General features: G+C 38.8%; 1 protein-coding gene across 9 annotated transcripts in view; it reads left to right on the top strand.

Annotated features, from left to right (window-relative positions):
• SCML2 (Scm polycomb group protein like 2) overlaps window positions 1-17,307 on the top strand; it is a 73,595-nt gene that overhangs the window by 27,629 nt on the left and 28,659 nt on the right. For 8 of the 9 annotated variants that reach the window (XM_075096365.1, XM_075096357.1, XM_075096322.1 and 5 more), the window contains 3 exons: window positions 3,297-3,531; window positions 8,661-8,749; window positions 10,192-10,435. In XM_075096365.1, the coding sequence (XP_074952466.1) occupies window positions 3,297-3,531; window positions 8,661-8,749; window positions 10,192-10,435 (568 nt within the window). The remainder of the gene's footprint in view (window positions 1-3,296; window positions 3,532-8,660; window positions 8,750-10,191; window positions 10,436-17,307) is intronic. The other variant, XM_075096383.1, reaches the window with a different exon arrangement.

Here is a 17,307-nt window from a genome sequence, read left to right as displayed (position 1 = left end):
AGTGGTGCATGTCTAGTTTAATGGATTGGGCATGATCAGAAAGGTATCTTCTAGGGTTTGTTGGTAGTCTGATGGTACTGGAGATAATGCTGGCCTCCAGTGGGGACCAAACGAAAAGCAACGCGAACGGAATAGTCTGAGGAAGAGAGGCATAGTCACTCAGTGAATCTGAAGTAATTGCAGGAATGGAGAATAAGGAGCGAGAAATGCAGGTGGTGGCATTTCCATGTACTACATCTTGAATCTCAGCTTGCTCCTCGCAGGTGAGGATAGAGAGCAAAGAGCCCCTCACATGCTGCTTTCAGTGAGAGGTGGCTAAGAATAGCAGTGTCCATAGCTCTGGAGCTTCAGAAATTAATTCTACAGTATGTGTTTTTCACAGTGGATACCAGCTCAAGACAGAGACCTCAAACTCTGCTTGGGTAGAGGCAGAGGGCGGTAGCATATCCCTGGATCATTCTGAGGTTAATGCCATACTCACAGACCGTATACCACCATGACCATAGCGTACACTCGCAAGAGATGTAGCTGCTGCAGAAAGCTGCTCAGAAGCCTTTCCTTGTGCCTTTCATGCATCTTCCTCTTCCCCACTAATGCTCAAGAGATCCAGACTGAACAACCAAGTAACACCTTAAATACAGATGCTTAAGATACATGCATTGACTGAGATAAATCCAAGTGACCTCAATTGCTTAAGGAGTATGTGGGTTGGAAAGAAGAGACTTAATTTCTGTGCTTAGCAAATTTCAAAACAATTCACATATGCAGACTTTCAGTTTTTCTAAGAGTTGACCTCCAAGTAGAAGGTGATATGCAATGCTAATTAGTGCAGAGCTAGCTCCTCTCACTACATGTTTGCAGATTTTAGAAACTAAAGTGCTTGAGCGTTGTGTAGAACTAATTTGAGTTTTATTAGGTTACACATGAATTGTACGTGTTATTATCACACTCTGTCATGCAAAGAAATACACTGCTGTGGCCAGCCACAAAACAAATAACAGAGAGAAACTTAATTTGACAATTATATCCAGAACTCGTGACCTGTGGGAATTCTACAGAGTTAAAATTTTGTAGTAATTAAAAATGACCTGGGGAGCAATAAATTAAAGCCTCTACCGTAAATTAAGATACAGGCACAGACAGCTAATGGAAATTGATTAAAGTATTTGTCTTAATTTAGGAGGTATGTTATCTGTTGCTCTAAGTTGTTTTTAATTACTACTTAAGATTTCTATGCATTCCCCATTCCTTTCTCTCAACCTGAAACTTTTTTTCAAGAAATTGAAAATTTTAAATTAAGAAACACTCAGTTGCTTGTGATTTGAACAGAGCTTAAAACAAGGCTGTTACTGAGCAGGTTTTGTTATTTTGCTATAAGGGCAGACTTGCATGGAAGCGTTACCTTTTTAGTAGAATGCCTTGCGTTGTTGGTATTTAAACAAACTCACCTTTTCTGCAAACAAACTCACCCCCCAATTTCTTAATTTTAGTTGCCTTTCATGGCCGTAGAAAGTAACAGCTTGACAAGCAATATCCCAAAATTGAATTGCCCTTTAAATTTAATATGCTCAGACTCCCCTTTCAGACAGCCTGCTGTCTAAATGCAGCATTGGCAGATGCTGTACTCAGTGTTCACTGAATATTGCTTGCCTCTCTGTTTTTTGGGCTCGGGCTCCTGCTAGTGGTCTAGTGGTCTAGGGTGTGTTGTAAATAGCGCACCTGCACACCATGGCAAGTGGAGCAAGGTGTATTTTAAAATACTAAGTGTGATGGCGTCAGAATATCACTAACAGTTGTTACAGTAGCAGATTTCTTCAGCCTTTTCCTGTGTACCCAGACAGGTAAGTGCACCCTTATCTGCTTACTATGGGATCCCCACCTGACCTGGTCAGGCAGGCAGGAGAAGGGACATTTGAATCTTGTGAGCATTAATACCCATGGTTTTGGTTTTTTTTTTTTACCTGCCTCCCATATTAGGATTCAGATTGTGTTAGTCTGTATGAGATAGATAATGGTTTTAAATGTCATGGGGAAGGCTGCTGACAGTTCTTGGCATCTGCGTTCAAGAGCAGCGTTGTACTGTAAGAGTTGCAGAAAAGGGCTTCCACGGCGATAGGAGAATAGTCATCGTCTCCTAAGAGAAAATTCAGTGCTTGGCTTATTTAACTTGTTGAAAGAGAACTGAAAAAGGGTTGGGTTGCCCTCTGTAAATATAGTGTAGATTTTCTTGTCATTTACAAAGGAGCAAAAAGATCTGCAGTTAAATGATAGTGTTGGCAAAAATTTCCATTAATAAATTTAGGCTGGAAATGAGGAGACATCTAAAGAGAACAGCAAGAGGCATTCAATCCCAGTTAGCGTTAATACAAAGTTTTGAACATCATCAGATGATGTTATTGCCTGCAGTACTACAGTAGGCAAGTAATCAGACTACAGTCCAGTGAACTTCTGCCAGTAGTGTGTTGGTACACAAGTAAAAAATATTGTCCTTCTCTTATGTTCATCTTTAGCTTGTGACAAAAAGTTCTGCTCAAAGACCGAGCTGCATTCATCACTCTTCTTTTCCCTGTGCTAATTAAATTGGCAATTCATTCTATGTGTATGAATATAATCAGTTCTCTATGAATACGCAGAAGCTGCAATTTTTGTCTTGGCACGGAAGTTTTATGTGACTTCAGGGCTTTTCTTTCTGTAAAATGCAATTAACACTTCTTTTTCTGTCTTCTTTCTTTGTATTGTAAGCCTTATTTTTGAAGCAGAAACTTTCTTGTTTCTTGCCTTGAGCTTTTGTAGTGCCTAGCGTGTAGTAAGGACCAAATTTTGTTTAAATTTCCAAGGTATTACTCTAATGAGAATAACTATTTCTTTTGAATTGAAAGCTAATAATTTTTTTGGGTGTGGGTTTTAGTTTTTTTGTTTTTTAATTGTGGGTTTGTTTGGGGTTTTATAGTTGAATGTCATGTTTCCCGATGTCCTTGTTTTGCATTCACTTCAAGAATTAATCACAGCTCCCCCACCTTTATGTTTGTATCTTTATCAGGTTTCCCTTGTTACCCTTCTTAGCATGCTTATCTTTTTAGGTATCAGTCACGCTTATGCATCAAGTAACTGAAATGGTAGCTGTTGGTAGGTTAGCCTTTTCTGACTTGCTTCTAAACCCTCAAAGTTCAAAGGCTTCTTTATATTTACCATTTACATGTTATGTTTGGATGTTTGAAAGCTGTATATTGAACTGGCTGGTAAATTTAGCAATGCTAATAACAATAAGAAAAAGGCTTTTTTACCTTTTATTGTAGTCTAGAGTTCCACCTACAAACGATTTCAAAGTTGGCATGAAACTGGAAGCCCATGATCCTCGCAATGTTACCTCAGTTTGTATAGCTACAGTAATTGGAATCACTGGTGCCAGGCTAAGGTTGCGGCTGGATGGAAGTGACAACAAAAATGATTTTTGGAGGCTTGTGGATTCCTCGGATATACAACCCATCGGGACCTGCGAAAAGAAAGGGGGCATGCTCCAGCCTCCACTTGGTAAGAAACAAAGCTTCTGAACTACTGTGTGTGGAGTACTGCTTTCATGAAGTCAATTTTCCCTTTTTTCTTGGCAAAATAAATGGTACTAATGTTTCACCAAACCACTATTTAATTGAAAAAGAGGTAAGCAAATTAATTCAGGCTAAATGAATTGTGGCTTTTTCTTCTTTTTTTGATTCTTTTGACATAAGAATGAGCAGAATAATTAGATTGAGTTCTGGTTTGTTTTTGTTTTTTTTTAGTAGTCCCTTAATATCAAGGGGATAATATAAGGGTCAGTATTAGGACTGGTGCTGTTTAATACCTTTGTCAGTGACATGGATGGTGGGATTGAGCGCACCCTCAGTGAGTTTGCTGATGACACCAAGCTGTGTGGTGTGGTTGACATGCTGGAGGGAAGGGATGCCATCCAGAGGGACCTTGGCAAGCTTGAGAGGTGGGCCCATAAAAACCTCACGAAGTTCAGCAAGGTGAAGTGCAAGGTCCTGCACATGGGTCAGGGCAATCCCAAGCACAAATACAGGCTGGGCAGAGAATGGATTGAGAGCAGCCCTGAGGAGAAGGACTTGGGGCTGTTGGTTGATGAGAAGCTCAACATGACCAGGCAATGTGCACTTGCAGCCCAGAAAGCCAGCCATATCCTGGACTGCATCAAAAGAAGTGTGGCCAGCAGGTTGAGGGACATGATTCTGCCCCTCTGCTCTGCTCTGATGAGACCCCACCTCGAGTTCTGTGTCCAGCTTTGGGGTCCTCAGCACAGGAAAGACAGACTTGTTGGAGCTCGTCCAGAGGAGGGCCACAAAAATTATCAGAGGGCTGGAGCACCTCTCCTATGAAGACAGGCTGAAAAGAGTCGGGGTTGTTCAGCCTGGAGAAGAGAAGGCTGTGGGCAGGCCTTACAGCAGCCTTCCAGCACCTGGAGGGTGCCTACAAGAAAACTGGAGAGAGACTTCTTATAAGGGCATGTAGTGATAGGACAAGGGGTAATGGCTTTAAACTGAAGAGGGTAGATTTAGATTAGCTATAAAGAAGTTTTTCACTCTGAGGGTGGTGAGGCACTGGAACAGGTTGCCCAAGGAAGTTGTGGATGCCCCATCCCTGGAAGTGTTCAAGGTCAGGTTGGGTGGGGCTTTGGAGCAACCTGGTCTAGTGGAAGGTGTCCCTGCCCATGGCAGGGGGGTTCGAACTAGATCTTTTTAAGGTCTGTTCCAACCCAAATCATTCTGTAATTCTGTGATAAAACGTGAGTGTCTGACACCTTTCTTAATTATGAGACACACACTGTCATGTGCCCGTTCTGTAAACGCTCCCTCATACACACCCTGTCTTAAGAGTGTGTATGGATACAGTGCTTTCTTGCTTGATGCTGTGCGTGGTCCGTGTAGCAGACCTCCGTTAGGACTGGGGAAAGCTGACTTGCCTTTTCCCTCTTCAGTAAGTCGGAGCAGCCCAGCAGAAGGCGCTGGCTGCTAAGCGACCGGTGAAAGGCTCAGCAGGGCTGCGGGAGGTGCATCAGCTCAGGGCAGCCCGTGTTTTCTCGGGCGCTGAGCAAATTGGTTGTGGTCTGGGAAAGGCAGCGTACGATGAGCTAGCGGTGGCATTGCAACATTCTGCGCGGAGGCGGGAAAAATAGCACGCCAGAGCTTTAGCAAACTGCAAGTTTATACTGCACGGTGATTCTCATCTCCTCAAATCAACGTGTTGGGGGGCGTCTGATCAGTTTGTCCTGATTAGTTTGTGAGCACAACAAATGCTGGTGAGCAAGGTGTAGCTTACCTATGCTTAGAAACAGTATGCAGAATTTCTTTTGCCTTCCATGAGCAGTAAGGGTGACAACATTATGTGTCTCCCCCAGCTGAGAAATAGTTCTTGGGCTTAGTCTTACTGAGGAAGTTTATGTTTATCAAATGGGGAACTGTATGAAGGAAGTCCTTGCTATATGAGGAATAGTCAGAGGTAACTTTGACTAACTACTAGGTGGTAATAAAGTGTGATATCACAATTCTTTACTGTGATTAACCTGTATATTTAGATCTGCATTCTTGTACCATATTTGTTATAGCTTAAACTTCTAGGTGTGGAAATCTTTAAAGAAACACATTTTCCACATTGTTCTGAAAATAATTCTGCTTTTTAAAAGGAGAAAAAATAATAACCAAAATTTATATTAATCCCACCAAAACGTACAACAGCACCACACTCTCCCGTTACCGTGTTATCATCTGTAATTTTTAGAAGATGCAAGAAATAAAATTCTTAATATAATAAATAATAAATAATAAGATTATTAGTAATAAAATATAATAAGAAATGAACTGTAATCAGAAATTGGTTACTACTGGTTTCCCATTTTATGGTTATGAACCTACTTCTGGTTTGTTGTCATCAGTAGCTCTTACAGATACCTCATCAGAGGTTTAGTACACTTAGAAGAGAGGTATGCTTTTTTTTAATAGCCTCTCAAAAAACTTGTTATCCGAATTTGTTTACAACTTTCAGTTCTTCTGTTCGCGTGTAGAGAGGCAAACAGACACAGGAGCAGTTGACATAACCATTAAGACACTTCATGTAGACTATAAGGGTAGATTTTTGCACTGTTGTGCTACTTTAGAAACGCAAGAAAAGCAATGTAACCAGGGTGCCAGTCTAGAAAAATATTATTTGGTATAGGTAGATACAGTTTGAGCCCAGAAGGGCTTTTTTCCTTCTTTCCTGTGGATATATGGAGGTTTTGAATGAAAGCACTGGAAATTCTTGGCACCTGGGGGAAAAGATTATAATTTTTTGAGAGAGAGAGGTTACTCAGTTTAATGTCTCTGAAGTTCTTGGTATAACCCTGTAGAATGAAGGCAGTGATACCAGTATGAAAGAGGGTTGTAAGAGAGGCGATTATACTTATTGCTTCAGCTATGCATATGTACGCTGTTAAATATATGGCTTCGGTTCAGGAGTATAGTGCTTTTATAAATGTGTTTCTAAACCAGTCTGATGAATAAAACAACTCTGGTTGTCTGTAATGGGGGCAGTTGATCTGTTAAGAAGAGGAACTTTCCATGATGGTCAGTAGAAAGGTTGATCCCTTCTCTTTGGATACTATTTCTTACTCCTATTCAGGCAGGCTGCTTGTAGTGCAGCACCTAACAAGCAGCTGTATCCCTGCACCCAGGCATGTAAGTTTACCTGCCCTCTGAACAATTGCTGGTTATTCAGAAAAGAATGTGAGTGCCATTATTTTGTCCCTCCTGCTCTAGATTTTCTAGAGATAGGCTAAATTCCAGCAATCAAACATTCTGGCATACCTAGATAAATTTTTGAAAAAGCTATTTTGGCAGTTTTACAGCATCCTGTTCCTGGGCAAAGCTGGGAGCTAATTGGGTGTATAATTACCTCCTGTTAGACATTTAAGCAACTAATTTTTTTTTTTCTGTATCTCAGGGAACCTTCTAGATGTTCTAATGTTCTGCTTCTAGCATAATAACAACTAGCTAAAATAGTCCCTCCTACCTGATTTTTACGTAGGTTTAATTATGCATGTTACATAAGGGTTTTGAGAAAGTGATTAATGTAGCAAAGGGTTCCTGTTCCAGCCTTTGTTTTTCATAGGTGAGCTTTTTTGTTGCCGAGAGCTTAACGTTTTCACCAAATTACATTGAAGATAACATTTTCTCTGTTTTTACCAGGATGACATAAACGGCAAAAGAAGTTAATTGAAACTGTTGTTTAGTTATCATTCCTCTGTCTTGCATATATGTCTTTTCTGGGCTAACTGCTTAGAAATACTGTGTTTCAGTAACCACACGTGTTTAGGTTGTATAAAGACTCTGGTATCAAACCAGGACTGATAATAGGTCAGATTATCCTCAAATCCTCAAATTATGACACCATTTATCAAATATGAGGTTTGTATTCATTTAGATGTTGCATAGGTAGTTCCAACTTGAAAACTGTTTATTCAGCTGAAGGTAGCTTAAAGCTACTAGTTAAAGAATCATTATGGCATATAATCCAATTTTAGATTACTTAATGCTTTAACTGATCAAGAATTGCAGATATGTTCTACCTTTCTAGCTACGTTTTTTTTTTTTTTTTTTAAGAGAATTGTCAAGGCTCAGTTATGAGGGAACTCATCAGTTCCCGGCATATTCTGGTACTATTTGATTTGTAGAAAAATTTCCAGTTTGCTTTATTATGTCTGGTTTTCTGTAGAACTGTGCCAGACCTGTAACTGCTAAAGACACAGAAAAAATGTCCACTATGTCTGTTATCTTACTTATTACTTTGAAAGATCCATTGGGAAAGCACGAAAAGAAAAAGGATTTTTTTTGGTTTTGTTTTATTTTTTAACTGGGAAGTAGTTGATTCTGAGGAAAGATTATCTGTAATGAGAATGTTATCAGCCAAACCTTTGTTCTGCTTGAATAAGGTTGTTCATCTAAATAAATTTGGTTATTGTTTGTGCTTTTTATTCACTTGTTAATGAAGAATAAGTAGAAACATCTTCTCGTTTATGTTTTCCAATCTGATACATGCATTTATTGAAATAATTGTATTTTTATTCTTCCCTGTTACGTGTTCTTTGGTTTTTAAGGCTATTTATTTATTTATTTATTTTAATGGCGGTGGAGAGAGAAGAAACCAATTGTTCTTTTTTTTGTCTGTGGTCTGTTGAAAGAATTACAAGAGTCTCGAAAATAAAGAAGGTATCTCCTCAATAAATGAGAGAAGCTGGAGCAGAGGATGTTTTAGAATGAGAGCAAAAAGCAGACCTGAAAAGTAAGCTAGGTGCTTGTGGCAGCAAAGTTCTACTGGACCAGGGACTGTGTGGGACCACCTTACTGTACTACAACTTGCATTCATTAAGTCCTAAATGTTTATCTTTAATATCACAAATATCTTTAATATCACGAATTATGATGACTGATTCTCCAGGCAAGTCACTCAGAATGGAAATGCATTGCACGGCTTTTTGCACTGACAGCGACCCTGTTTGTTCCTTCTTGGTTACTTTTATTTTGGCAAGTCCAAAACAGAGGGAATGAGTCTTTAGTAAAACAGACTTCATATCCTTCTCCTCCTATTTTATTTTGCAAACTGAAAGTAGGGCTGTTTGCTTGTGTGTTACTCAGGGTTCCAGATGAATGCGTCGTCTTGGCCAATGTTTCTCTTAAAAACTCTCAATGGAGCTGAAATGGCACCCGCAGCATTCTTTAAGAAGGTAAGAAGAAAGGGACGGCTAGTAAACAACTTTATATCAACTGGTCCATGGTTACATTTTTTTTAATGAGGATGCCAAGATATTACCTTGTCATCTGCAGCACAGGAAGGCGAGACTATTATTTAAAATTACTTTGAAGTGGATTGGCACGCGACAAAGCTAGACAGGAAGCAATCTGCTTTTAGTCCATTGGGATGGGCATCTCTTTTCCTCAGTTGAGACTTAAAGTATGGTGTGTTATTTGGCAAATTTCTGTTAGCTCTTTTTTTGTCTCATTTGTTTAAAATCAATGCGTATCATTTCTTAACAGCACCATATTCATGTGAGTGTGCACAGGTGTAAAAAAAAAAAAAAATTAAAAAATGGGGAGTATGAGCCATTGGAATGCAGCAGTGCTTGGAAAGGTTTTGTTAAACTTCTTCATTGGGTGCATACTCGTAATTTAAAATATAGTGAGAAAGTGGTTGACAATAGTAGAAAAAGCTGTTTAGTGTTTTAAATGTGACTCTTGAGTAAGTTACTGTGAAACATGAAAAATTGTATAAAAACAACAGTAACTTTGAAATGACTTGTTGATTCAATTTTTGGTCGAGGTGGTAAAACCCTGCTGTTGCATTGAATGACTTAATTTTTGATACTGAGAGTGACATTGACAGGTATGTCAGCAAATCATTTAGGTCCAGACCTGCAATCACATTGCTTGTGTGTTAACTTTATATAATTATATAATTTTTTAGTACAAGATCATCTATATTTTCTGAGGCGTGCTGAACCACGCTTCCCTGTGCTAGCCTACCAGCACGTCTGAGACGGCTTTTGGATAATGAGATTCCTGAGGCTGAGGTGGTAATTCAGGTTCCATCGGGTCACAACTCCCGCTGTGGGGGTACACTTATGCTGGTCACGTTGACTTGAGTTTTGTTTTTCTTTTGTCCACTTGGAATTGGTCTAAGGCCGACTGGGTTAACAGAGGCCTATAAATAATGTCCAATGCTAATGAATTTTTCATGGATTAATTGGGAGGTGAAGCTTTTACCAGACAGTTACCAGTCCCCAGAAATATCCGTTCCCTGCAAGCCGCCTCCTCTTTATTAGCATGTAATAATTTCATTTTAGTGTCTTTGCTGTCTTGCTGCCCAGACATAATGTATTGGGTGCAACCTTCTGCTTATGTAAATACTTTTAGCAGGGTCTTTCTGTCATGGAGAATTTTGCTAATTATCCCAGCTGTGTTTGTGGGAACAGAATCTGGATTTTTGTAATACAGAAGAGCAAAAGCAAATTTGAAATATGAGTAAGTTCCATTGAATGTCTCCTATTAGGTTTCTGAGTGTAGTGAATATAAGAAGTAAGGATGTTGAAGAAAAATACAGGTTTTCCTTTTTTTTTTCTTTTTAAGAGGCCATAGAAATACAAATATTCCACCACTCTTACTTTTGTAGGAACCACCAAAACCTGTGCCAAACTGCTTTAAAGTTGGAATGAAACTTGAAGCTATAGATAGAAAGAACCCATACTTGATTTGCCCAGCAACCATTGGAGATGTTAAAGGAGACGAAGTTTTTGTTACATTTGATGGCTGGAGAGGAGCATTTGACTATTGGTGCAGATGTGATTCTCGAGATATTTTCCCAGTCGGATGGTGTAGCTTGACAGGAGATGCATTACAACCACCAGGGAACAATGGTAAGATGACTAATAATATTGCTTAATTATTTTTCCCCTCAATTACAGCAGAATTTTAAAAACCAGCTGGCTGTATGCAGATAAGACTGAAGATTTGATTTGTGAGTAGCTGATGAGGATGAAATGTTGTTAAATTTTCTTTATGTAGTTTAAAGCTAATAGGATGGTGTTTTTGGGAAACAATTTTTGTCTGTTCATAGTAACTCTGGGAACATGTTTTATTTAATACTGTTAGGAGGACTTTTGATAATCTTTAATTTTTGTGTGCTTGTGAAGAATCTTGGATTAAAACTGGATTTGCTGTTTGCATTATAGATAAATGCTCCTGTTTAATGATACTAATATATTGGCTGCAGCAGCATTTTATATCAAGCTAACTGAAGAAAGTGAACTAGTCTTTGCTTCTGTGATGACTGAAGGTTTAAAATACGTATTTAGTGTTTCTTCATAGTCACAAAATTCTGTCTTGAAGCTGCCTATTCTGAATGCTTTATCATCCTCATGCCTTTAAGGATATAGGGTTATAGAGTCCCTTTAACTAATGGCCACTGTGCTTTATAATGTAAAGCCATCTACCTTAGAAATAAGGGAAATGGAATGAAGAGGGATATCCATGAATATAATTCCTCTGCTCCTCTGGGGACCTCTTCTCACGTTTCTGTAGTGTAAGGCTGTTCTGTCAAACTGTTTGGGCTCTTCTATCCTCACTCCTTTCAAATTTGACAGAAAGAGAGGTTTTTGAAGAGGGGAACCATATTTTAATTCACTACTTTAATATTGTTGACTGGAATAATTTGTTCTCATTTTCACAACTGGCCTTAGGTGAGTGAGAAATTAGACTGGTATCACAGAACTCTCACTGGAAGTACCAAAGGAACAGAAGGAAGAAGGAAAGAAATCAGTCATGTTTCCTGCCCTCTCCATCCCCATTGTTGTTTTTTTCCTCAATCTTTTGCCAGCAGGTCAAGAACCATGTGGAAAATCTAACTGGAATTAGGTGAGGGTACCTCTGCATCCTTGCCCTCACCTGCCTGTCTGCAGTTACTGCCAACGGTCATTGTAATCTAGTTTACCCTGATTTGGCAGGTTTCAGCAAGGGAGTAACTATGTGTGTAGCTGTACTGGCAGATCCAGGATGATCTGCCAGTACTACCCTGCAGTGGGAAGACAGGGGAAGCCAGGTGAGGACAATCTATATTCGATCAGAAGTCATCTAATAGGTACCAGGCTGACCTCAGTTACAGTGTTTCTGTGAAGTGTCTTTCTCAGCTTCTTCAGAAGGCTGACCTTGTCTTGAGAAATCATGAATGAGATGTGTTGTTATGGTAAGTTAATTGTGTTGAAGTAAAATGGCTTTATACAAAGAAGGGCTGTGTTAAATGAGTGGTGTAAAATTCTTAGAAGATATTTTTGTGACAGTTTAGATTGCTGAGTCCAACTGCATCAGCTGGAAAGAAGTAGTACTTGTTTAGTCTACTCCAGTTGCACTGTTGGAAAACAAGCAATATTTTGAGATAATAAGTACAGAATTTTTCTTGCCTGATCAGTGCTTGATAGAGATCAAAGTTAGTAGATTACATATTCCAGTTGTTCAGATAATAAACCAAACAAAATTCTTGAATTTGCTGAATGCTTGAAATACCTACCCAGATATTTTTATGGATTCTATTGCTTTGTTATGAAAAAGGGTAACACTTTAGGCATTAATAAAACCTGGAGCAAGGTTCCTACAGACTTGTAGTCAAAACTGAGACTTTTGGACGTGTGATAGAAACTGAGGGTGGAGAGGTACAGGCTGGGGATTTTGTTATTTTTTTTAATTGTAAAAGTGAACCCAAAGTTAACTGCAATTTTATTAAAATTCTGTGTGCTCCTTCCCCCCCCCCGCCCCATTCTGAGCATAAAGAATTTGTTCTATCAATTTTGTTTCATGTGCTTATCTTTTATGTGCTGTTTGTGCATGTTATGCACACTTGTCAAATTTACATAGCTGGATGAAATATTTTTTGCTCTCAGGTTATGTTTTTCACTGTTATTTGATTGCTTTTGAGCCATTAAAGAACTGTAATGATAGTCCTTTATTAAGATGTAAATAATAGCTGCAAGGAGAGTGTAATCAAGTCATTTCAATTCAGAAATATGATAATGTTGTCAGAATTCTTCATTAAGTCACATTAACATTGACTACATTCCTGTTAAGGAAGAACGTATGACAGATACTATATTGTAGGGATTTACTTGAAATATTATAGCAGTATTCTGGCCCAGACTTTTTTCCTGCAGGTTAGTTTAGTATTTCTGCCTTGAATTACTGTAATAGAAAATGAAAATAGTTGACTGAGTGTGGCTTAGATTTCAGAGTGAATACAATGACAAGTAATCTTGATTTTTGTAACTGCCTTTCCTGAAAGCATTTAAATGTGTTAAATCACTAGTTAAATGACTGAAAAAATCCCTCAGATTTTAGTGAACAAGCAAAACCAATGTCCTGCAATCTAAGTATGAAAGCAATAAAGGATGCTTTAAATTTCGTCCATACCTAGGACAACAATTTCCTGCTATGAGACTTACATTTTAGGGTCTAATTTACCCTTTTGAAAAAGATGAAATGCAGTAAGGGAGACAATATGAAAATTAGGGAAGATTTTATGTCATGTCTTTACTGTCTTAGTCATTTAGGTTGCTGAGACAGAATGCAGGACCTCTGTCATGGGAGGTTTTTAAGAACAGTTTAAACACAGGCCTCTTAGATATGAGTGAATTTATTAAGACCAGATTATGTGGTATATTTAGTCTTTATAGCCATATCTTCTGTAACTTGCATTGGTTTTAGACAGATAAGCTCAGGAACTAAGACGCAATTAATAGAAGATAAAATGGAGAAGGTAGGTGAGAAGTTGTTTCAGACCAACTATTTTTAGCATTCAGGCCTTAATCTTTGTGTTGATGTTTTGTCTTTGGTCCTTATCAGAAAATGTGACTTAAGTGGACCTTGCTGGATGTCAGGGTATGTGTACAGTCATATGAAATATAGTGTTCAATATTTATACTAGTAGAAGCTGTGCTTAGCTAATATTGTAGTTTGTTTCTTTAGAAATATCTCTGATAGTGGTAACTTATGTATGCTTTGACAACAGTGCTTGATGTTGGCTTGGCCTGCTGTCCCAAGGTTAATATTTTAAGGATGCAGTAGGCTGCTCTCTCTGTGTCTCTTGGACACCTAAGTGCTTTTAGAGATGCCTTGTCACTCAGGAGCATCATTGTGAACTATAGCTGGTGAAGGAAGTTGACATGATAATGTCTATGCTGGATCAAGCTGAAGGACCATCTGCTCTAGCAGGCTTTCTCCAGCAGTGGCTGAAAGCAGATATCTGAAGAAAAGCATAAGCACATAGGAGAGAGATTTGCAGAAGTATTGCTACTCTCTGGCCTTCTACAACCCAGCACCTCCCAAGCCCACAATAATGCTTTTAAGCTGAGTACCTCCTGGAGGAGCCTGATCTTTTTTGTTCAGTTATCTTTTGGAGCCATCTGAACTTTTAGTGCCTACAACATCCTGTAGTGAGGAGTTCTGTGGAAAAGGGGATATCCTTTTTCTTGTTGGTTTGATTTGTTGTCCTTGTGTTCTTGTACTGAAATAGCTTCTTGTGCTGGAAGAGACAGTAAATAGTAATTCCCTAATTGCCGCCTTCATATCCATCATGATTTTGTAGACCTATATTCTAGCTTCCTTCAGCTATCTTTATTCCAGACTTGTAAAATCCTTATATATGAATCAAATGGCACAAGCCCAAGCAGAGATCCCATCAGGATTCCTCTAGCGTCCTCTCTCGACTGTGGAAACATGTCTGTTTATTCCTGGCCACTGTTTGGTATTTTCCAAGAAACTCTCTGGAACGATCATGAACATCTTCATTTGTGTCCCTTGCCAGCTAAGGATTTTTTTAAGAGACTGTCATGTGAGATCTTGTCAAGTGCAAATCCACAGACTACAACAATGGACTTCCGATAGTCTGCTTGTTTATTGTCTCCTTAACAAAAAATCAGTTATAGATTTGCAAGATGCAACTTTTCTCTGCAAAAACTATGGTTCTCCCCCAACACATCGTATTTATCTTTGGTTTCACTACCTCTGTTCTGTCAAGAGTTTTTAGCAACTTGGCCAGCACAGACATGAGGTGTCCTGTGCATACCTTGCTGGCTAGAGTGTTGGCCTCGCATTAACCACATTTTTAAATCTCTGAACTTGAGGCAGTTTTAAGGGTAAACTTGCACAGTACAGTCAGTAGGCTGGACATCTCACCTTTTTGCTTCCTTAAAAATCCTAAGCGCTGTATGTCCTGCCAGCCCTCTAGTGCTTGTTTTGCCTCTGTTTCCTGACCTCTACTACTGGTACTTCATGTCAGGGAACTTGTTTCAAATGCCTGTGAAGAGGGATTGTTCTGATACGGGAACTGATGTGATGAGCTTCCTTGGAATGAGTACAAATGCAAAAACAAAAACCCATTCAATCTTCTTGCTTTAGTGCTTGTTGCTTATTATCTTCCATGTTTGCTCGTCCTGAAATTTGATCTTCTGTTGGGTCCATAGAACTTCTGCTTTTGATATGCTTTAAAAAGGCTTTTTAAGTTTGATAACTTTTGGATATTTTCCTATTAACTCTTTTTCTAGGCCAAACATATTATGCTGTTCTATTTATCCACCATAATTGTAATTTTTGTTTTACTCAGTAGGATAATAGAAAGCTGTTACTATGCCTAAGAATATTCTTGTATTGCACTGTAGCTAGTTGTATCTGAGGCTTATGATTGAAGTAGACAGCAGATGACTGGAGGTTGTCAGAGCAGTTTCTGTTTGCTTTTTCTATATAAATTCATTTTACTGTTTAGTCATTACATGTAAATGGCAGTTACTTAGGCAACCCACCTTTTTATTTATAATAGAAGTAAAACCTTTTCCATAAAAGAGAGAAAACAAAAGAACAGCTGGGGACAAGCCATGTGGGAAATGGTAAGTAGTTTCACCTGCAAAGATTTATTTCAGTATAAAGTAGTATCTATCATTTAGATTTGAACAGTGTCTGGAGAGGGATCAGTTTCTATGTATCCCTGATCCCCACAGTCTTACGAAGCTGGATCTTTGACAGATAAAGGTGATGCAAGAACTCATGAAGGAGGAACTGCTCTCTGTGCTGTACAGGAGAGAATTTGGGTGACCAAAGGAAGATGATTTAGTAATCTAAATAAAAAGTTATAAACTGTAGCCTTTCCCCTTTCCCCTTTCCCCTTTCCCCTTTCCCCTTTCCCCTTTCCCCTTTCCCCTTTCCCCTTTCCCCTTTCCCCTTTCCCCTTTCCCCTTTCCCCTTTCCCCTTTCCCCTTTCCCCTTTCCCCTTTCCCCTTTCCCCTTTCCCCTTTCCCCTTTCCCCTTTCCCCTTTCCCCTTTCCCCGCACATTTATTCTCAGTGAGAGCAATCTTCTTTCATTATGCTAATCAGCCTGTGATGTTAAAGGTCTCCTTCAAAAGCTGTATGCAGCAGTAAGAGTAGTACCCGCTCAAGCAGAGATTAAAAAGTATCTTATTTGTCTGTTTTATGATTTCTTAGTTTAGCTTTATTTGATTTTCAGATGTGCCCTCAGTGCTTACTTTGTGCAGATTTTTCCAAGCTACCTACTGGAGATGTGCTTCTCTAATTGATAATGAAATTCTGTCAAAATAGCTGTGCTATATTTTCAGCTGAGTTTTACACAAATGTGCAACATCAATATAAACTTAAGTACTACTCTGTATGTTTGCAGATGAAACGAAAGTGTTGAAACTCTAGACAGAGCTACAGTTAGATCTGTGAAAGACTGCGTTGTTTAAAGTAGCCAAAAAAATCAGATAAGCATGGTAATTCTTAAGTTTCATTACAGAAAAAAGAAACAAATGCTGAAATAGTACAATTTCATACTGCTGGAGGTTTAATTTTTCTCTCAGTGCAGCCAGCTTCTTTTCATGAGCAGGTCACAGTAGTTAAATCAGGCACATACAGTAAGCAGATTTATGCTGTCTTCAGAATTGTATATGAAAAACTCCTCGGCGCTTCAGGCTAAAATCTGATTTGCCACATTCTCTCACATGTTAAGCTTTTTTTATTTGGTATTACTATTCCTTGGCATCTTGCAGCAAGGCCTGGATGGTGCTGCTACAGAGCAGTAATCACTTAAGAAAAAATAAAGGTTTTGCCTTTCCCAAAGCTGTGACCTTACTGTAAGTCTGGTTTCCTCACCATCTTACAATGTTTATTTATAAGGTAGTCGTAAATTTCTTTTAAATTGGAAGTACTCCAACACATGGGTTTTTTGACTGTTACATGGAAAATATTTTTTTTGTTTGCTCTTGTTCAGGTCTTGTGGAAACTGATGACAACAGTGGCTGTGTTGCCCAGCTAGTGGATGGGATTCAGGGGATTTTTTCCGAATCTTTGTTAGTATGTATAAGCTATGTTAAGAATATTAGTGCTGTCATTCAGATACTGAGACAAAACAAATAGTGGCATTGCACTTAACCGCGCTCTACATTTCTTTTTTCCTCCCCTGAAGCTTGTTGCATTTTATTGTTTAATTTTGGGCCCAGCTTTCATCCTGCTGATGCTATCTGGGGAAAAATAATGGCAAAACCTGGGTAGAATCAGTAATGATGGGGTGAAGAATCAGGATGTTAAAACTCTTACCTGATAAGTAGAGCTAGGCTTTGCCAGGCTTACTGACAGATTCATCATCAGCAAACCTAAACGGTCTTCAGGTAACTCAGATTTGTTCTGCTTTAATAGTTTATTGGGTATTTACTTCCTCTCTTCCTTCCCAGCTTATCAACAAAATAGTTTGGGGTT

Source organism: Phalacrocorax aristotelis, chromosome 1 (genome assembly GCF_949628215.1).
Source record: "Phalacrocorax aristotelis chromosome 1, bGulAri2.1, whole genome shotgun sequence".
NCBI lineage: Eukaryota > Metazoa > Chordata > Aves > Suliformes > Phalacrocoracidae > Phalacrocorax > Phalacrocorax aristotelis.
This window is presented reverse-complemented; position numbering and strand designations above follow the sequence as displayed.